The sequence below is a fragment of the Hemitrygon akajei genome, chromosome 4 (assembly GCF_048418815.1).
Source record: "Hemitrygon akajei chromosome 4, sHemAka1.3, whole genome shotgun sequence".
In the NCBI taxonomy this organism is placed as follows: Eukaryota; Metazoa; Chordata; class Chondrichthyes; order Myliobatiformes; family Dasyatidae; genus Hemitrygon; species Hemitrygon akajei.
In genome coordinates this window covers 156,630,865-156,653,462 of record NC_133127.1, presented here as the reverse complement: position 1 = coordinate 156,653,462, position 22,598 = coordinate 156,630,865, and the positions used below count along the sequence as shown (strand labels likewise).

At 43.9% G+C, this 22,598-nt stretch overlaps 1 protein-coding gene across 3 annotated transcripts in view; it reads right to left on the bottom strand.

Annotated features, from left to right (window-relative positions):
- Positions 1 to 893: 893 nt before the first annotated feature.
- The window catches only part of LOC140726836 (fibroblast growth factor 9), a 66,854-nt gene continuing 45,149 nt past the window's right edge, over positions 894 to 22,598 (bottom strand). For all 3 annotated transcript variants that reach the window (XM_073043712.1, XM_073043713.1, XM_073043714.1), the window contains exon 4: positions 894 to 2,066. In XM_073043712.1, coding sequence (XP_072899813.1) covers positions 1,821 to 2,066 — 246 coding nt within the window. In that variant the 3' untranslated portion in view covers positions 894 to 1,820. The remainder of the gene's footprint in view (positions 2,067 to 22,598) is intronic.

The window sequence follows — 22,598 nt, the reverse complement described above, 5'->3', positions numbered from 1 at the left end:
ATAAATGTCCAAAACAGTTTAGGAATGGTCAATAGTTGTAACTTCTGCATTGTAACTCTGGTTATAAGAATATTCTTTGAAGAAAGTGAGAGGTGCAGTCTAAGTGCAGAGGCACTGTCAAAGTCAAGAAAGTATTTCTTTTAAAGACACTGTTGCATTTTAGTCTTTAAACATTTTAGATTAACTTGTTCAATTGAAGGTATTTTTTTGTCAAATTTCATTTCTGTAGCCAAATAGAAGCCCCAAATTCTGTCCCAATTTAAATTTGGCAGACAAAGGCAAAGGCTTGGGCACCTTATTGCCAGCAAGTTCTTCCAGGTATCACTTGAAATGTCATCATCTGCATCCCTTAAATGTTACTTTTACTACCGTAGAAATGAATTCTTGAAAAAAAATCAAGCTAATGCATCGCATAGTTGTTGTTGCTCAGAGCCAATATTCAGAAAGGCTGTAAAATATGTTTTTGCACAAAGAATTAAAAAAAAACACAAGAATCTTCAGCATTCCCTCCAAGGCTACAGAAAAGTTCACACATTTCTAGTCCAGAAGATGACCTTTTTCAGTAAAACTATGTTAAGAATGATGTTGTAATATTTATTATAAAAAAGGATTTCTTTTCTTTAAACCTTTTGTCTATTACTCAGCTTTTAGTTTAAGGAGTTTTCCAATTTCTTGATGAATATAATACAGAAAAGGAACACTGGTCCTGAGAACGCTGGACTGTGAATACAGACTGGGATATTTTACTACCAAACTCTGCTATAAAACTGCAGGCTTTTGGTAATAAATCAAACAACAGCAACAGTTGTCTTTCTTTTTGAGATGAAGGATAAGCCCAGAGCTGTGAAACTGCATCTGACAGAACTGGATATAAAAGAGACAAAGGAGAAATGTGAAGACCCAACTTTAACTTTAATCGACGGGGAGGAGAGGGCAGAGGACAGTGAGACAGTCAGGAAACAAGCAGTCAAAAAACTGATCCTCAATATAATGAGTGCTGTTCATAGTGTTACAATAGACTGGGCACAAATGAGATTGTCACTTTCAGAACAGAGGGGTTACTGGAATCCTTTTATATCCATGCACCTTTACATTAACTCACATGAACTTACCATAGGTTCATAGTGGCCACTGGCATTTTTACACTTACAAAGCCTAAAGCTTCCGAAATGCCTATCTGGCCTGTACATATTTCATTAAAAATAAACTCTATATAATAAATAAATATATAAAATAAATATAATGTTGCCTTTGGAATTTCTATAAATAAATTTAACTTTTTTGTTTTCTTTACTAAGAGGTCTTTGCTTAAAGCCCTAAGGGGTAGTACCATTGAGCTGGTAGAGGAATTGTCTGTTTCTCTTTTTTATCTAAATCACTTTTTACGTACGCTTGCGTCCTCCATGCCATTATTAATGCAGTGTGAGCTTGAGCTTTGTCACCAGCCCATATCCCGATGAATCAAAGTATGGCAGCTATGCTGATACACAACAAAATAGAACTGATCAAAAAAATTTAAAGCGTGTCCCATCCTGGAGCATGCATCAGGCCATCTTTCTCCTTGGCATTTCAATATATTCCTCCCTCTTACACATTTTTTTTTCAACCAAGCAAGTGGGCACAGGCTCACCTCTGAGAGGACAAACTGTAAGTGCAGTACAAAATCAGCGTGTCCCATCCAAGCCTCCATACACAATGCATGCGACAAAGTTTGGCAACAGTAGAGCTGATGTGATGACACAGCTAATCGTTTAGAACCCACCACATGAACCCATTATAGTGGTTGCTTTTCAGTGGTCCAAAGTAAAGGATTGTCTTCATCAACTTTGGCTTAAAACATCCTTGTATAGTTCAGGTACTTTGTCAGGGTCCACGGGTCTAGGTAAAAAATGAGTGAATTTTTGATGCCTTTTAGTCCTAGTCCCTTCCCTTGGGCTTCCATCTTTGTTTAATGCAACAAAGTACCGTCTTCCAGTGTCCGCATGCTTATAAAGATTCGAGGAGTAGGTATTATACCAGTTTTCTTCAAACTGCTCCCGGAAAACACACTCTGCAGTCAATTTCTCCTGCAAGATGATAGAAAAGTTAAAGAAAATTAAAACCAAGGAAAAACTAAGCTTTTATTTGATTATCTTCCTAGTAGCAGATTATATGCTGATTATAAATATCATCAGATTTTCATGTCATTGAAATTATTGGGATTAAAAGCTGGCATATCCTCTAAGACTGAGCTCACCGGAAAATGAATCCCACAATTTACAAGAATATTTTTTTTAAATCCATCAAACATTCTTTTGCTGGAAACAAATAGCATACTTTCATTAAAATATTTCCTAAAATGCCAAACAATTTGAGGCAACAGCATATCTGAAGAAGCACTGTGCTTCACATTGTTTTCATTGAACTGGTTGTAGGGCCCAGCTGCTTCTGCTTCTCTCTCGAGGCGTTCACAGAGGATGGGGGAAGGTTGCCAGCAGGGGCACCAGTCCCACCATAATCATTTAGCACATTATGAACCAGTGCCTTTCAATGTATGCGTACAGGATGCGCCTGTTAACATAGCTCTCCAAAAGCAGTCAAGTTTAAATTCCTCTGCACAGCCCTGCCTCTCTTTATGCACTGTTGTGACAGATTCCAGAGTAACAAATCATAAACACAAGCAAGTCTGCAGATGCTGGAAATCCAAAGGAACACACACAGACTGCAAGAGGAACTCAGCAGATCGGGCAGCATCAATGGAAATAAATAAACAGTCAACGTTTCAGGCCGAGGACCCATCTTCAGGACTGAGAAGGAAGGGGGAAGATGCCAGAATAAAACGGTGGGGGGAGGGGAAGGAGGCTAACTGGAAGGTGATAGGTGAAACTAGGTGGGCGGGAAAGGTCAAGGACTGGAGCGGAAGGAATCTGGACCGTAGGAGAAAGGAGGAGCAGACCCAGGGGTAAAGTAACAGGCAGATGATAAGAAGTTAAAGGTCAGAGTGGGGAATAAAGGAAGTGGGAGATGGGAATTTGTTTACCAGAAGGAGAAATCAATGTTCATGCCATCAGGTTGAAGGCTACCCAGATGGAATATACGGTGTTACTCCTCCATCCTGAGCATGGCCTCATCTTGGCACAAGAGGGGGCAATGGACTGGCACTTTGGAGCGAAAATGGGAATCGGAATTAAAATGTTTGGCCACTGGAAAATCCCACTTGTGGCAGATGGTGAGGAGGTGCTTGATGAAGCGGTCCCCCAATTTGTGACGGTTCTCATCAATGTAGAGGAGGCAAGCCTGCGATTTCTTTTTCTATCTTTCCCATATGGGCACCTTAACCATATCTGAGTAAGAATAAGAAACCCAATGATGCTAATCACAATGTAGTTTATTATCACTGACATACTTCATAAAACTTGATGTTTTGTGGCAGCAGTACAGCCAAGACATAAAACTGATTAAGTTCCAATACTGTAAATAAATCAATAGTGCAAAAGAGGAACAGTGAGGTAGTGTAAATTCATGAACAGCTCGGAATGCTGATGGTGGAGAGGAAGAATCTGTTCCTGAAACACTCAGGCTGGATCTTCAGGCTCCTGTACCTCCTTCACTAATAGCAGCAATGAGAAGAGGGCCTGTCCCGGATGGTGAGGGTCCTTAATGATGGATGCCACCTTCCTGAGGCAGCATCTTCTAAACATGACGTTGATGGTAGGGAGCATTGTGTCCACGATGGAGCTGGCTAAGTCTACAACCCTCTGCAGCCCCTCTCAATCCTGAGCATTGGAGCCTCCAAACCCGGAGATGATACAAGCAGTCAGGATTTTCTCCACGGTACATCTGTAGGAACTTGCTAGGGTTGTTAGTAACGTACCAAATCTCCTCAAACTCCTAACAAAGCATAGCCGCTGGCAAGCCTCCTTTATGATCGTATCAATTTGTTGGACCCAGGATAAATCCTCTGAGATGTTGATACCCAGGAAGTTAAAGCTACTCACTCTTTCAGCCACTGACCCCACAATGAAGACTGGTGCACCTTCTCTGACTTTCACTTCCTGAAATCTACCTTGGCCTTACTGATGTTGAGTGCAGGATTGTTGTGAAACCATCAACCGGCTGATCTATCTTACGCCTGTATGCCTCCTCTTCACTATTTGAGATTCTGACAACAGTGGTGTGACTAGTGAATTTATAAGTGGCGTTTCAGCTGTGCCGAGCCACATGGTCATGAGAGTATTATTATTTTTTTCAAGTTGGGTGAACAATTGAATAAAATAATCTAACCAAGTTCAACTAAGAAAACTAGCTATATTTTAGTGATAAAACCAGCATTTTATTTAACTATTATGCTCATAGGATTGTCTTTCTCAGATACAAATTACAATTTGTGATTTAAGCAGTCAAACAGCACTGCAGAAATTGATCACGTTCTGGCAAAAATGTGCAACAATAAAAATCTCTAATGCTACAATAGTCTCAGACAATGTTCAGTCAGCTGCGGCAGTGTACATTTGTCTGTGTGAAGTTTGATGTCTGTGTTTGGATCCTTCTGGGGAAGTCGGGTGCTCTGAATCATGCTGGAGTCACTTACATTCTGCTGCCTGGATGGAGTTTCCTCGGTGACTCCAGAAAAGAGTAACAATATTTTTTTAAAATTAAGACCAGGAAAGCATTAGGTTGTAATCAGCTTCGTGTAATTTTTAAACATAAATGAATTGTAATGAATGATTAGTAAAAACATTTTATTCTGAACTGTTTTATAACATGATTGCTTCCCATCAATCCAACTGTAACAAAATACCTCATGTGGACTATCACATTTGAGCAGACATACATCTACCTGTTTTGTTTTAATAGAATCAGGGTTGACGGAATCAGTAGTGGAATAAACCCCAATTACAAATGGGCATCTGTGATTTCTTACTTAGTAAAGGTTTTACAAGAAGAGAGGTCTTTAGTTTTAGAGTCCTAGAATAATACAGCATAGAAACAAACGCTTCAGTTCAATTCATCCACCAAATGAGTCACATTAACCCGTGGTTTGACCTCTGTTCCTCTAACCCCCCTATACCTAAAATTCTATATCAAAACCTGGTTATTTTTGTACATAAATTGCTTTTATATATTTGATACTAGAAATAAGTTAACCAAAATATTTCAAGATCTTTCATTGGAACATATTAGATTTCATGAAATGCCCTACAAGGTGAAATGTTTCTAAATTATAAAATGTTCAATGCTGGACTCTTGCTAATCAAAAGAGCAGACAAACTATGCACTAACGTTATGCGTCTGGAACTGTGTAAATAATCAGATGTGCTGTAATCTAGTTGTTATTATTAGCATTACTTCCAGAATGACTGGACAGTTCCTATATTTAGAGCTCCTAGGATTTTAAAAGGTGTCTTGATATGACGAAGCTAGAATTAATCAAATTTGTATCGTTAATAAATACAGACAAATCAACGGGTAAACTGAATTTACTAAGCTGTTAAACAAAACCAGAGAGGGGAATGAACAGACACACCCCAAAGGGAAAGATCTGCTCAATTGTGAAGTGCTCTCTTAACACTGGATAAGATGTCTCTGCCTTGGATTTGTGCTTAGTAATAATTGCTGGCATCAGTTCTCCAGTTTGAACAAAGATATTGAAGAAGCTGACAATAAGCCATGCAAAGAAATTCTTCATTCTAATAAACAGCTTTTGGAAGGGATTTTCACTACATGGTTATGTAATGAAGCTAAAGGCAGAAGATACAGAGCTATGTAAAAGAAAAACAGTTTAATATTTGTCCCTTTCAATAATTTTCTGATTCAAACCATGATATGTTATTCAGTCTCACTATCTGAATGGAGCTGAGCCCTTTCCCCATTGGGAAGGCAGGAAAACCTGAAAATGAGTCGTTCTTGATTAATCTTCACACACAGCTCCTAGAATCCACAAAGAGGAATTCTGGCAAAGGACTAGGAAGAGGTAATCTGGTTGACTTCTCAGTCATCTATAGTGTGAAAACTGGGAAAACAGGGAAAGAAAATAGATGTTTTATCAAATAACATTTGTAAAAATTATTAGGTTTTATATATTGTTGATTAATTTATTGAAGTTCTAGATTTACCATTTTCAGCACATAATAGGTTCAGGCACCAGCTTTTAAGTTATTGGTTATCAAGAGTAATGCTGTACTAGAGGACCACTGCACCTGAACAAGTACTTCCATGGCAGGTCAGACATAAGACCATAAGGTCATTTGCCCCATCGAGTCTGCTCTACCATTCCATCGTGGCTTATCCCTCTCAATTCCTTTCTCCAACCTTCTCTAAGTAACTTTTTACACCCTTATTAATCAAGAACCTATCAACCTCCAGTTTACATATACCCAATGACTTGGACTCTATAGGTATCTGTTGCATTGAACTCCACAGATTCACACTCTCTGGTTAAAGAGAGTTCCTCCTCATCTCTGTTCTAAAAGGATATCCTTCTATCCTGAGGCTGTACCCTCTGGTCCTAGACTCCCTCACTACAGGAAACATCCTCTCCACATCCAGTCTAACAGGTCTTTCAATATTCAACAGGTGTCAATAAGATCTTCAGTCATTCTGCTCAGTTCCAACAGGCACCTGCCCAGAGCAATCAAATGCTCGTCATTCATTAACCCTTTCATTCCCAGTATCATTCTGTGACCCTCCTCTGTTCCTCTCCCAATGCCAGCACATCGTTTCTTAGATAGTGGCCTAAGACTGCTCGCGATACTCTAAGTGCATTCTGACCAATGCTTTATAAAGCCTCAGTATTACATCCTTGTTTTTATAATCTACTTCTTTCAAAATGAATGCTAATGTTACATTTGCTTTTCTTACCACCCACTCAACCTGCAAATTAATCTTTAGCGAATCCTGCACAAGACTTCACGCTCTTTTGCAGCTGATTTCTGAATTTTCTCCCCATTTAGAAAATAGTCTCTGTCTTTATTCCTCCTACCAAAACGCATGACCATACACTCCCCTACACCGTATCCCATCTGCCACTTCTTTGGGCGTTCTCCTAATCTGTCCAAGTCCTTCTGCAGACTCTGTGCTTGGTATAATGGTCAACCTACCAGAGCGCCTAGACGCCACTCGAGTAGCAGCAGTACTCTCAAAGGATGTGTTTAAATATTCCCGTTTCAGATAAAAAGCACAACTGCTTCCAAGGTCAGTACGGTCAACAAAGATGTCTTAATGTGTTTAAACAAACTATCGCTGCGTAAAACCAACGGAAGCAACACCGATTGTGGTCGGAAGTGCTGATGGAGGACGCCTCGGAGGAAGTGCTGATGGAGGACGCCTCGGAGGAAGTGCTGATGGAGGACGCCTCGGAGGAAGTGCTGATGGAGGACGCCTCGGAGGAAGTGCGGGGTTACAAGTATGTTTAAGGAAATGGGGTTTTAAACTCTCTATACCGACTATCTTGCTGGCGAACGTGCAGTCTCTGGTGAATAAGATCAATGATCTCAGAGCAAGAGTACTGAATCAGAGGGACATCAGAACCGCGTGTGACTTTTGTTTCCTGGAATCCTGGTTAACTTGTTCTGTACTGGATGCAGCGATCCAGATCAGCGGGTTTTCTATACACTGCCAGGATAGATCTATAGAGTCTCTCAAAAGCAGAGGTGGAGGATTATCCCTCATGATCAACTCTTCTTGGTGCACAAATATATCAGTGGCAATTCTGCTCTCCAGACCCGGAATATCTAGCAGTAAAGTGCCGTCCTTTTTACCTACCACGGGAGTTCTCTGAGGTCACTTTGGTAGCAGTTTACATTCCACCTCAGGCCAAAGTCAAGCAGGCTTTAGATGATCTGAGTAATGGGATCAACATGCATGAAACACTGCACCCTAACACCTTCACCATCATTTTGGGAGACTTTAACCAGGCCAGCCTGAAAAAAATCATGAAGCAACTACCATCAACAGATCACTTGCAACACCAGAGGAAACAACACACTGGACCATTGTTACACCACCATCAAGAATGCCTACCTTGCTATTGCATGCCCTCACTTTGGGAAGTCTGATCACCGAGCTGTACTTCTACTCCCAATGATGCTAATCACAATGTAGTTTATTATCACTGATATACTTCATGAAACTTGATGTTTTGTGGCAGCAGTACAGCCAAGACATAAAACTGATTAAGTTCCAATACTGTAAATAAATCAATAGTGCAAAAGAGTAACAGTGAGGTAGTGTGAATTCATGAACGGCTCGGAATGCTGATGGTGGAGGGGAAGAATCTGTTCCTGAAACACTCAGGCTGGATCTTCAGGCTCCTGTACCTCCTTCACTAATAGCAGCAATGAGAAGAGGGCCTGTCCCGGATGGTGAGGGTCCTTAATGATGGATGCCACCTTCCTGAGGCAGCATCTTTTAAACATGATGTTGATGGTAGGGAGCATTGTGTCCACGATGGAGCTGGCTAAGTCTACAACCCTCTGCAGCCCCTCTCAATCCTGCACAGTGGAGCCTCCAAACCCGGAGATGATACCTGCCGGTGATAATAAACCTGACTCTGATTCTGATTCTGATCCAGCAGCAAGTGCCCCATCAAGCACCAAGAGAAATAAATGTTGATTAGGGGTGCTTGACGCTCATACATGTCCATATCATGCCTGCTACTTGGTTTTCTTAATTTTATTTATTGATAATAAGAAATTTCAATTATGAGTTACAATTAGCATATGATTACAGATGAGATCAGAATTAACATCTTACATGTTGTGCAGTAAATCTCAAGCAATAGAAAATGTCAACAGATACTTCAGCCTTCTTAAACTGTAAGAATATGAATAATCACCTGATTTACTGCAACAATCAGGATACATTCTACATCTACACTTTTCTTTTTGGAAATGCAGTCATGAATAAAGTTTTCCATGGTGTTCAATTCTTTTGAAATATGTACTGTATGTACTTTGTTTCAAGAGATTTATAGTCACTATTTTTTTTTGCAGACCAATTTCTTCAGGCCTGCGTCTACGATGGGATCGTCATCTTTGCAGCATTTGCAAAAACGGCAATCTATTTCTAAGCCTTAGTTGCTGACCATAATATTCCCCAACATAAATCTGTGGGGCTCATTGGAAGCTCCTGCTCAATGTTAGATTAGCATCTTTCCACTCCCAATCCAGTTCCAGCTGAAATGGTGAAATAACTCCAACGCTACCATCCAATATTAGTGGAAAAAATAAAACTTACATGGCTATGCCATGACTTCAGAAGTCCAACTGATGAATTCAATGAACAGTGTTCAAATTCTAGATTTATGTCTTTGATTTTGGCTGAAGAAACTTTGCCATATGTGTTCATTGGTCATGGAGTGTTGGTGATGGAGGGGTGAGGTGGATCTGGCTTGGGTTTGCAATCCTGTACATAGACTTCATCCTGTCGGGAGGTTCCCCTTTCTCAATTATTACTGGGCCACTGGCACTAGAGAGGGGTAGAGGAACCTTTAGGCAGAATCTCCCATATTCTTAGCATTCAAATACAACCACACAGGTTAGCCATAAAAAACAAACATATTTTTGCTTGGAAATTCAGCCTTCCCTTTGCCTTGTTATTAACATTTAGAAAATATGTTGAACTGTAGCACCAGGGTGACCTAATGTCTTCAAGAATGAAGTACTAAAAAACAGGCAAAAACACTATTTATCCTCAGTCTCGAATGCTGATTCTAGCTCTACTAAAATAGACTTGGTTTTAGACTTCGCCTCAAATCTAACTTCTACAGGCTCAGTGTTCGTAGGTTTAATGCAGCAAGCAGAGCAGCCTGATCTTTGTTGAGCCCTAAATTACAAAACACATCTGGAAGCCACAAAATTAGTCAGGAGGACTGAAATAGAATGAAAAAGTGAGGCTTGCTCTATAGGAGTAATGTGATATTAAAATAAGAATGTTAGATTTATTCCTCACAAGTGATTGATACTTGGACAAATTTCATGAAAGCAATAATGAAGGGAAAATTCAGGAAGCATTACATAGAATGATAGCAATTTGTGTCACTAAAGAAGACCATTTGGCCCATTATGCCCATACTAGTCAAAAATAATCCTGTCTGTCAGCTCTTGGCTATGCCACTTGAAATGTTCATCCTGGGATTTTTTTTTTAAATATGGGGAGGGATTTTGCATCTGCCGCTCTTTCAGGCACTGAGTTCCAAACCACTTCCATTCATTATCCCCCATCTTTCTAATTCATCTCCTATTTAACAAATCTATGATCCTGGTTACTTGCCTCTCTGTACATGTTTACATGCTAGGCTTGTTTTATAAACACCTTCTAAATCTCCTCTCAGTCTCCTTGTTTCCAAATAAAGCATTGCCAGCTAAGCTGTCTTACCTCATAACAATAATTCACAAGCCCTGACAACATCCTCAAATCTCCTCGGCACTCTCTCCAGCAGTATCAAATCCTCCCTTCTATGCTTCAGCCAATAAAGACAAGTATTGCAAATGTCATCTTAATGAACTTGTCCACCTTCAGACATCTGAGATGGGCATTCCAAGATCTACACTTTTCAGTGCCTATCATTTACTGTAGCTAACCTTGCCTCGTTTGTCCTTCACAGTTTCATTACTTTCATTTTCTGCACTGAATTACACGAGTCACATTGTGCCCTCTTTACCCAGTCCACATAAACCTTCAGGTAGCCAAGAACTTTTTCCCTCTCTTTAACTTCACTGCCAATTTTGGTGTCAGCACACTTCTGAAGTATAGACCCTACATTTGCCCAAATCATTTATATTTACTGCAAATTAAAGAGCTTAGAATTAAACCCTGTGGAATCCACTGCACACAGCCCTCCTTTGACTAAAAACCCCAAAACCTATGGTAGTGTTGTTCTGCTATTGAACTAATTCTGAATTTAATTTATTATTTGCCTTTGGATCCCAATTTTTTTTCTTAACCAATCTGCCATATTTGTTAAAAGCCTTGCTAAAATCTATGTATACCATATCAGGTGCCCGAGCTCATCAACACCATTGCCTCTTCAAAAAATCTATTAAGCTAATCAGAGATGAGATTCTTTATCAAATCATTGTTGTATACCTTTAATTAACCTGTGCTTCTCTAAATGTTAATTTGTTCTTCAGGCTTTTCTCATAACAATTTAGTCACTACAAATGCCAGACTAACTGTAGTTACGTACTTAGTCTATTACATCTTCCCATTTCAAACAATGGTACCATATCCACAACAAACCATGCCTCTGGCATTGCACTTTTAACCAATTAGAAAATTATAGTCAGATCACATGCTACTTAGTCCTTCTTGCTTCGTGTACTTGTGATTTTCTGTGATTTGTTTAACCTGCAAATGCTGTATAATCTTAATCTTTCTAATCTTTCTAGATTTATCCTGCCCCCCCGCATCCCTCCCCACCTTTCCACTGTGTTGAATTGTCTGTGTCTTTCAGTAGCTCGTTGTGTGCTTTATAGTACTCTGAACATCTCTCTTTGACCAGGAAGTCAAGCATTCAGAGTTCCCTCTCCTTTACTAGATATTTATAATGAACCATCACTCTTCTGATCCCTGAATGTCCCCCATTTCCACACACAGATTTACCTTCATAAAGCTCTTCCCTGCCCACTTTTGCCAAAATGCATTTCAGCCTTGTAAGCCAGGCCTTCCCTCAGGAGTATTCTGAGCAGTTTTGTGCCCCTAATCTAAAAAAAGATGAGCTAGCATTGGAAACAGCCCAGAGGAGGTTCACAAGAATGATTAATATATGATGAGTATTCGATTGCTCTGGACTTGTGCTCTGTGGAGTTAGAAGAATGATGGGGGATTTCACTGAAGCCCATCGAATATTGAAAGGCGTAGAAAGAGTAGGTGTCAAGAGGATATTTCTGAAAGTGAGGGAGTCTGGTACCAGAGGACACAGCCTCAGAACAGAGGGCGCCCATTTAGAACAGAGATGAGGAGGAATTTCATTCAGAAGGCAGAGAATCTGTGGAATTCCTTGCCACTGACAACTGTAAAGGCCAAGTAACTGGGTATATTTGAAGCAGAGGTTGATAGGCTCTTGATTAGCCGGAGTGTTAAAGGTTATGCGGAAGCAGGAGAATAGGATTGAGGATAGGATAATAAATCAGCCATGACAGATTGGTGGGGCAAACTTGATGGGGCAAATGGCCTGAATCTGCTCCTATGCCTTGTGCAGGTGTATAATTTGACATGTGCAGGAATCTTAGAGGTGGAGGAAATAAAATTAATAAATTCCTCTATCTGTGTGCATGCCTATCAGTACGTTTTTAAGGTGATACATGAAAGTCACCCATACAGCCTCTGTACTAGCAGGTATATCATTCCAAGAAATACCCAAAGCTACACCTTGCTATTTTATTAAGAGAAGGAGCCAGCTAGATTGTGAAAAGAGTACATTTTTGCTAACTTTATCTATTCATTTACTATCCCAGCATTTCTCTGGAGAGAGTTGTTTGTGATTAACCAATTCTTTTTAACTTCAATGGTAAACCATAGTTCAAGTGCTATATATGCTTGTTCACAGCTCTGCGGGAAACATGAATCTAATTTCAATAAGTTTCTGTACCAGCTGCAGGAAGCAAAGTCTCAGGAATAGTGACAGGGAAGAAATTCTCATTGGATGGAGATAAAGATTCTCATCAGTGTTTATGAAAACACTATCTGCTGCATTCCTGTGTTAAAAGTAAACTTTTTCAGATAGGTATCAGATTTCATTCCATTTTGCCCAAGCCCTCCAAATGACTGCAAACCAAATTGAAAATGAAAAGAAGAAATTCACGTATTAATTGCCTTATTATAACTGAAAGGCAATCGCTAAGGTGGGGAAACAACAGGGTACCTGATAGTGATTGGTCATTTAATTAGTTTCTATGGTGCTTTCCTATGGAGAAATTAATTCACAACCTGATACCTGGACAAAGTAGAAAGATTGATTTTAACATTTTTTTGCTCCATAAACAATATCATTTGTTTTAAGGCACGGGCCAGAATCTGTCTGTATGTGACACATTTTAAGGTTGTTGGCCATTGTTCATGTTTCAATCAAATAGCTACTCTTCACATGCGAGCTCTAACCCGAAAGTGCCTCAATGGGTTATTCTTCCATAAAATGTCAGTGAACAGACAATGCTTTATAGAAATATACATAGATCAAATTCATCACTGTACACTGAGTAAAACCATCCCTAACAGCCACTTAGAGATGCTTTACATAACTGTGCAACAGCTAGGAACTCTGTGTATTCTGTTCACTGTCATAATGTTAATTTCAGCAGCAAAAAGACACCCACTGCTCAGGTGAGAAGGCATTTTAGACGCTTATGATGAGAAGTGACTCACTCAGGCTGATGAGACCCACGCAGCACACCAACCCGACTCCCTGCAGGATGCACAACCTTGATCTTAGGTAGCAGAATAGTGATAGGACAGTCTTAGTTCTTAAAGCTCAGAGCACAGGGCACAGTGCAATGAAAATACTTATGTCACCTTCACTGTATTAAATGTTCTCTTTGTTTCAAAGTAGGCTGATGTTCTAAAATAGGTACCTGATGTTCTCAAATGTTTTGGTTATATTATCTATATGCTTGCAGATCTATGTTGCAATAACTGTTATTTCCAAAATGCTTTTCAAGCAAAGTTGTTATTTTATTATAAAGAAACATTTAATGTGCTTTAGGGGCTATATCACTATCATTCATTCAGCAAAATGTCTCAGATGGTGTAAGTAACGTTTTCCACATTGGTAAATCTATTTGGCCGTCCATTACAAGAAAACTTACTCTGATATACAAAACTGTTAAGAGCGCACCTGAGCAAGAGAGAATTTTATCTCATGGGTAAGTTTTGTTTTCGGTGTAATGTTTCAAGGATCCAGAAGGTGGCATTTATTTGGCGAGGTTTAAGGATGTGACATACGTACTTGAACAGACAATGCACACTACACAATGCACAATGTACATTACAGTAATGCACACAGATCAGACACAACACTATAGGGCAGAAGACGGAAGAAAAACCTTGCAGAGGCAACCGAAGTGCTGTCTCCAGCCAAGTACTCTCACTAAATACACCCCACTTAAAATATGTGTACAGATCCAGAGTAAAAGTAACCTGTACACATGAACGAAAACTATTAACCCAGTTCCAACAGCAAGGGTTACTTTAGAGCAGGAGTTCCCAATCTTTTTTATGCCATGGACTCTTACCATTAACCAAGGGGTTAGGAACTCATTCTTAGAGAATGAATTTACATTATGCAATTGCACTGGAAATTCTCTAGATTCTCCAAATACTTGTAATTTTAGATAAAATTAATTTGCATTTTATCTGCTTAAAAAAACATGCAATTGCTATGAAAGGTACTTTAAAACAAAATGCAAGTGATGCTAGAAGTTACATTTCTTAATCAAATAATAAACATCGAAAGGGTGCATAAAGAGAATATAGAGAACCCAGAAATTCACTTCTTTAACATGATTGATTCTCTATCCTACTCACAGCTTTACCCCCTGTATGCCTCTCCTTCCAGCACACCCTCTTGTTCAGAGCTATTCTAGGGATTTAACAACACACACAAAATGCTGGAGGAACTCAGCAGGCCAGGCAGCATCCAGGGGAAGAATACTGTCGACTTTTCAGTCCAAACCCTCTTTGGCAGGACTGCTGAAGGGTTTCAGCCCAAAGCGTCAATTGTACTCTTTTTCCTAGATGCTGCCTGGCCTGCTGAGTTCCTCCAGCATTGTGTGTGTGTGTGTGTGTTGCTCGGATTTCCAGCATCTGCAGATTTGCTCGTTTGTTTAGGGATTTAACACTTCTGTTTTCTGGTTATGATCATAACTATGTACAGATAACGGGGAATTATCTCACTTCCTTTTTTATTCCAATCTGCTCACTTTGAAGTACTTTATGTCTTATTATATGCAAACAGTTAATGCATATAAAGTGTCAAAATGGTTGTGGTGATGCGTCTAGTGTGGTAGTGTAGCGGGTAGCGCTTGCTTGTTCTCACTTCCAGCTCCCACTGCTGGCTAGCAGTCTTGCAGAAATGAATGCTGAATGTGTTGTCTCTCCCTGCTAGCACACAGCCTCGCCAACAGCAAGCCTCGTGTAGTGCTTCCTCGCTGGCGACACACGGAAACTGAACTCCTTTCAGACTCAGGTTGAACTACAGAGGACGGGGTGGAGGTCTGGCCCCTGCACACGTAGCACGCCGGTGCATGGACATGCCCTGGTGCTCATGAACCAGATCCCCAGCTATGGTTAAATAGCCCCACTGCCTGAGGGCAGCCTCGGGAGACTTGAGGTTATGGGGGTAAACCCAGACAGCAAGTGCAGAGTGGAGCCCCTAAGGTGGCTGGACGTCATATTCCCACCGGCAGCTCCTGCAGCCGAGCTGGAGCCAAACCTTTGAACCTGGTGAGGCCGAAGTTGGATCTTGATGACTGGGCATCTCAGGATCCCCATACCTTCTGACCAGACTCATGACGATGATGGAGATCACCCATTGTCCTTCGAGACAGACGGATGCCAACCACATTGCAAATAAAATAGTTGATTTGTTTCCTGTAAGCCACCTTAAATCATAGGATTGGATTTGAGTAATCAAATATTCTGGTGGAAAAATTAAGCTTGAGGACTGGGTCATAGGGATGGTGTGATGGGAAGCAGAACAGGTCTACCTTCCTTGAACTAACTAACAATAGACCATGTCATCAATGAGGAACCAGTTGTATAGAGGCAACATTACTAACAGCTTGTTTGGTACTCTGAGCAATTGTATAGGTGCTAATGTTGTGTAAATTGTGGAAGCAGTGTCTGGAGACTGCCTGGCCTAGTGTGATTAGATTGACTGTATAAATTTAAATTGTAGCCTTGCATTGGCAGAGACGTGCAGAACGTCTCCACATGAATTCACAAAATAAAGGTGGTAATGTGGCCACCCACTTCCTAGCGCACTCGAACCGGCTCACAAATGGCCAGCGCGCCGGCACAAAGGCCAGTCCCAAAAGGGCACCAGGTCTGCTTCACCAACAAAGGGAAAAGCCTGCGGGGGATTGTGAGTACGTGCCCCCTACAGCATCCGCGCCCGGGGAGGGCGGGATCAGGGAGGCTTTAAAGCCAGGCCGTGAAGTTTGAATAAAATCTTCTTTAACTGCAGTTTACCGACTCCATGTCGTTATTTCAGCGCTGCGTGTAGCACACCGCTACAATTGGTGGCCCCGACGGTCCAAACGATATTTGGGCCAAAGATGAATGACGCCGCATCTGTTCATGCAGTTTTGTTAAAACTGCCAAGCTTCTGGACGCTGCGACCTCACCTATGGTTCCAGCAAGCAGAAGCCCAATTCCACATTCGGCAGATAACCTCAGAGGACACACGTTACTATTACGTGGTGAGCTTCCTCGACCAGGAAACAGCGGCCCAGGTTGAAGAGTTCATACAGTCTCCCCCAGCGGACGGCAAATGCACAGAATTCAAAGCCTTGCTCATAAGGACTTTCGGACTCTCACGGCGCGAGCGAGCTGCCCGCTTACTGCACCTGGATGGTTTGGGAGACAGGCCACCATCGGCTTTGATGAACAAGATGCTGTCCCCGGCTGGAGGTCACAAACCCTGCCTCATGTTTGAGCAGGCATTCCCGGAGCAGCTGCCCGAGGACATACGCCTGCTGCTGTCCGACGCGGATTTCAGCGACCCCCGGAAGGTGGCAGCCCACGCGGACTTGCTGTGGAACGCCAAGAAGGAGAGTGGGGCATCCGTCGCACAGATCACCAGGCCACGCTCCCAGTTCAAACCAGACCAGGCCCGGCCGCAGAGCCCGCTAACCCCAGAGGCAGGGGTAAGGAGACCAATGAACAATGGTGTTTCTACCACCAGCGTGGGGCGCAGAAGCCCGCCGCTGTCGCCCGCCCTGCAAGTTCCCAGGAAACACCAGGGCCAGCCGTCGCTGATGGCTACGGCGGCTGGCCATCGGGATAGCCTCCTGTATGTGTGGGACAAGCGGTCGGGATGCCGTTTTTTGGTCGACACCGGTGCCGAGATCAGCGTCGTACCTCCGACGAGTTACGACACCCGCAGCAGGGCACCGGGACCCCCCCGAGGGCCATGAACGGCAGCACAGTAAGGACCTACGGCACCCGTACGGTGCAGCTACAGTTTGGCTCCAGCCAGTTCACATGGGACTTCACACTGGCCGCCGTAGCCCAACCGCTTCTGGGTGCAGATTTTTTGCGGTCTCACAGCCTGCTGGTCGACCTGCCGAGGCAGAGACTGGTCCACGCCGAGACCTTTCAAACGTTCTCCCTGGGTGAAGCCCAGTTGCTGGCCCCACACCTAGACTCCATCACGCTGTCCGACAACGACTTCACCAGAGTCCTGGCTGATTTCCCATCGGTTCTGGCACCGCAGTTCACGGCAGCCATGCCCAGACACGGAGTACAGCACCACATCCCGACCCAGGGACCACCCCTCCACGCCCGTGCTCGAAGGCTTCCCCCGGACAAGCTCCGTCTGGCGAAGGAGGAGTTCAAGAGGATGGAGGAATTGGGGATCATACGGCGGTCCGACAGCCCATGGGCCTCCCCCCTGCACATGGTGCCCAAAGCAACAGGGGGCTGGAGACCATGCGGCGACTACCGCAGGCTGAACGAGGCTACAACACCGGACCGCTACCCTGTGCCGCACATTCAGGATTTTGAGCATACCTGCACGGCGCACGGATCTTCTCCAAGGTAGACCTCATCCGGGGATACCATCAAATCCCGATGCATCCGGACGACGTCCCCAAAACGGCACTTATCACCCCGTTCAGCCTTTTCGAGTTCCTCCGCATGCCGTTCGGCCTGAAGAATGCCGCACAGACGTTCCAGCGGTTAATGGACGCGGTGGGATGCGACCTGGACTTCGCTTTCATCTATTTGGACGACATCCTCATAGCCAGCAGTAGTCGTCAGGAGCATCTGTCACATCTCTGTCAACTCTACGCCCGACTGAGTGAATACGGCCTGACAATCAACCCGGCCAAATGACAGTTCGGGCTCGACTCCATCGACTTCCTGGGCCACAGGATCACTACAGACGGGGCAACCCCTCTGCCCGCTAAGGTAGACGCGGTCCGCCATTTCCCCCGACCCACCACAATCAAAGGCCTTCAGGAATTCGTGGGTATGGTAAATTTCTACCACTGCTTCCTCCCTTCAGCTGCCCGAATCATGTGCCCCCGTTCGCCCTGATGTTGGGTCCGGGCAAGGACATTACCTGGGACGAGGAGTCCGCCGCCGCTTTCATTAAAACGAAAGAAGCCTTAGCAAACGCCTCGATGCTAGTGCACCCCAGAATTGACGTCCCTACCACCCTCACAGTGGATGCGTCCAACACGGCAGTCGGTGGGGTACTGGAGCAACTCATCGAGGGTCGCTGGCAACCCCTGGCGTTTTTCAGCAAACACCTGCGACCACCCGAGCTCAAATACAGTGCTTTCGACCGGGAGCTGTTGGCGCTATACCTGGCAATCCGACATTTCAGGTACTTCTTAGAAGGTAGGCCCTTCACCGCATTCACGGACCACAAGCCGCTTACCTTTACGTTCACGAAGTTGTCCGATCCCTGGTCGTCCTGCCAGCAGCGCCATCCGTCCTACATCTCTGAATACACGACGGATGTCCGGCACGTCTCGGGTAAGGACAATGTTGTGGCGGACGCACTCTCTCGCCCTAACATTCATGCCCTTTCCCAAGGGGTAGACTTTGAGGCGCTGGCTGAGGCACAGCTGGCGGATGAGGAGATCCCAAGTTACAGAACCGCAGTCTCCGGTTTGCAGCTCCAGGACCTCCCCGTAGGCCCAGGTGAGAGGACCCTACTCTGTGACGTCGCCACCGGCCAGCCCCGTCCCGTCGTCCCGGCACCTTGGCGACAAGTTTTCGACTCCATTCATAACTTGGCGCACCCCTCCTTCCGCACTACCGTCCGGATGGTCTCCAACCGGTTCGTTTGGCACGGACTCCGCAAGCAGGTCAGTGAATGGGCCAGAACGTGCATGCACTGCCAGACGGCCAAGGTGCAGCGGCACACCAAAGCCCTGCCGCTGCTGTTCCACCCCACCCGCCGGCGTTTCGACCACGTTCATGTGGATATCGTGGGCCCCCTGCCAGTGTCGCGCGGAGCGTGGCACCTCCTCACTGTCATGGACTGGTTCACAAGATGGCCAGAGGCGATCCCGCTCACCGACACCGCCTCCGAATCTTGCTCCCGGGCACTGATCGCCATCTGGGTGTCCCGCTTTGGTGTACCGGCCCACATTACCTCAGACAGAGGTGCCCAGTTCACCTCCGGCCTGTGGTCAGCGATGGCCAGCCTTTTGGGGACACAGCTGCACCACACCACTGCCTACCACCCACATTTCCACCGTCACCTAAAGTCGGCTCTCATGGCCCGCCTGAGAGGAGCTAACTGGGTGGACGAGCTTCCCTGGGTCCTACTCGGCATCCGCACGGCGCCCAAAGACGATCTGCACACCTCGTCGGCCGAGTTGGTGTACGGCGCACCCCTGGTTGTCCCCGGGGAGTTCATACCAGCCCCATGGGGGCATGAGGAAGAACCCGCAGCAGTCCTGGGCAGACTACGCGAGAGACTCGGTGCCCTGGCCCCCATACCCACTTCGCAGCATGGGCAGCACCCGACCTGCGTACCCAAAGACCTGCAGAACTGTAAGTTTGTGTTTGTACGAAGGGGCGGGCATCGGCCACCGCTGCAACGACCCTACGAGGGGCCATTTACGGTGCTCAGGAACAACAGGTCCACATTCGTGCTGGACGTTGGGGGGAGAGAGGAGGTTTTCACGGTGGACCGACTCAAACCGGCCCATGTGGACTTGGCGCAACCGGTCGAGTTTCCGGCACCAGAGGCCGACCTCCCAAACAGGGTCCGGCCCAGACTGTGGACATTGGGGGGTTGTATCGCCGGTTCTGGGGGGGGGGGGTTATGTGGCGACCCAATTACTAGCGCACTCGAACCGGCTCACAAATAGCCAGCGCGCCGGCACAAAGGCCAGTCCCAAAAGGGCGCTATGTCTGCTTCACCAACAAAGGGAAAAGCCTGCAGGGGATTGTGAGTACGTGCCCCCTACAGCATCCGCGCCCGGGGAGAGCGGGATCAGGGAGGCTTTAAAGCGAGGCCATGAAGTTCGAATAAAATCTTCTTTAACTGCAGTTTACCAACTCCGTGTCGTTATTTTAGCGCTGCGTGTAGCTCACCGCTACAGTAACTAGTTTAGAGGTCTTTGCCTACTTTGTGTTTAATCCAAATTCTCTAACAGAATCTCATGCATATCACATGTTATGCAATTTTATGCAGGCTGTAACCCATTTATTTCTACAGATATTATAACAATAAGTCTTAATTGAACTGAACGGCTTGAAGCATTTTTCAATTTTTTTCCCTTTATTTGTTTTTTTAAGAATTCTAAGAGGATCTGCAGATTCTTTACCTTTAGGGGGATAACTACATTTTCACCAGATAAACAATGCTCGATGTTCAGCCTGTTTTAGAAATACTTTCTTAAATCTGATCATTCACTTTCAACAAATGCTCTTGCATAGGCAATTTTTAAGATGACTGATTTAAATTTTAATGTAAACTGTCTCTTCCGTCCCTTTTGTTCTCCAACAATTTTGGAACTCTTCTCACTTTCTTCTGTCAATATTTTCTCTCTCACTCATTCTCCCTCCCATCGAGCATTCTTTCTCTACAGATGCTACCAGACCTGCTGCGTATTTCCAATATTTTCTATTTTTTTAATTTATTTCCAGCATGAGCAGTTTTCTTGCCCTTCCCAACTATCTTCAGCTGCTTCAGCAAGAGCCTCACATTACAGTATAATGTAATTCCACTATTTGACCACTTTAAGGTCATCAGAAGGAATGTTCACTGTACAAACATCAAAGACTGACCATCTGAATTTGCAATATCTATGCAATAAAACAGTCCTTTGACTACTTAGAGGAAGGTCTACAGAAGTAGCAAGTTAACACTCATAAACGAGAGAAAATCTGCAGATGCTGGAAGCCCAACCAACACACCAAAATGCTGGAGGAACTCAGCAGACCAGGCAGCATCTATGGAAAGGAATAAACAGTCGATATTTTGGGCCAAAACCCTTTAGCATGAATTGACATTCATGCTGCTCAACTACCAGCCACAAACTATTTTTGACAGAGGAAGATCGTACCAGTATATTTATCCCCAATCACCAATATTTTTGAGTGTCAACGGTGAACCGGATCAGCCTCATAAACACAGCTGCAGGTGAAAAACTGAGCCTATTGTGGCCAATGACTCAGCTCCTAACTGCACAAAGGCTTTCCGTCTCTTAACGGCACAAATTAGGAGTGTGATAGAGTACTATCCACTCGCTAGGATGGCAGTTCTCCAAAACTGGTCAAGAAAATCAACACCTTCCAGGACATAGTGGCCCATTTGATTGATATCCTTGCATCTACCCCAAGTATTTAATCACTGCATCCTCATGGCATTGTTGTTCCAGAGTGTATCGTCTGTGAAATGCACTGCAATTATGGCTGTACCAACAGTACTTTCTGAAGCTATGATCTCTACTGCCAAAGATGAGGGCAGCAGACCTATAGAGCATCGCAACTTGCAGGTTCCCTTACAAGCTGAACAGCCTGGCTTTGAAACGTAACACCATTCTTTCATCAGTGCTGAAGTTAAATCCCTACCCAATGATGCCAGGAGTTGCTTCACCACACAATACAGCAGTTTAAAAAGGCAACTTAACACCACCTCAAGAAAATTTAGCAATGTGTAATAAATACTCCCATTACAGAAAATGAATAAAAATACACAAGGATTTGACAGCTTTCTTTATGGGTTATAATGTCACCCATAAGAGGCTGTGTAATTGCTATCGCAGCATGGGTGAGTGGAAATAATGGAACTGGGCTTCAGAAAAAAATGTGCTTCATGTAGGTGTGGCCTTGGTTTATTGGGCAAATTGATGGAAGAAGTGGGGTGAGGTTAGCAGGTGGTAGGAAAGTGTCGCCTGAGACTAATGTGGTCTGGAAGACTTTGATTTGGAATTTTGGAAAACTGAATAGGGTTACATCATGAGAACATTTTGGTAGAAAGAGATAGATGAGTTTGAGACAATTTCAATGGTGAGGGGTTGTGGGTGAGGCTGCGTTGGGAGTGTTGGAAGACTTAGGACTCTGTGCTTAATATGGACAGAATTTTGGAAAGGTCTTGAGAAGATGATTGTTTGAAATCTGGGACTGAAAGGAGTGGAGGTAGTTTGGGGAAGTCAGAACACTAGCCCATCACTAAGTCATGCATAGAGAGTGAAGTCAATATTTCAGGTCAATGACCCCTTCAGCAGAAATAGAAAACTGTTTCTCTCTACACAGATGTTGACTGACCTATTGAATGCTTCCAGAATTTTCTGGTTTTGTTTCAGATTTTCAGAACTGTTATAAGACCATAAATGGCAGCCAGTGTGGTTTTAGATGCATTATGTTATGCCTCATGAATCTAATGGAATTCTTTGAGGAGGTAACTAAATTAGTAGGTAAAGGCTATTCAA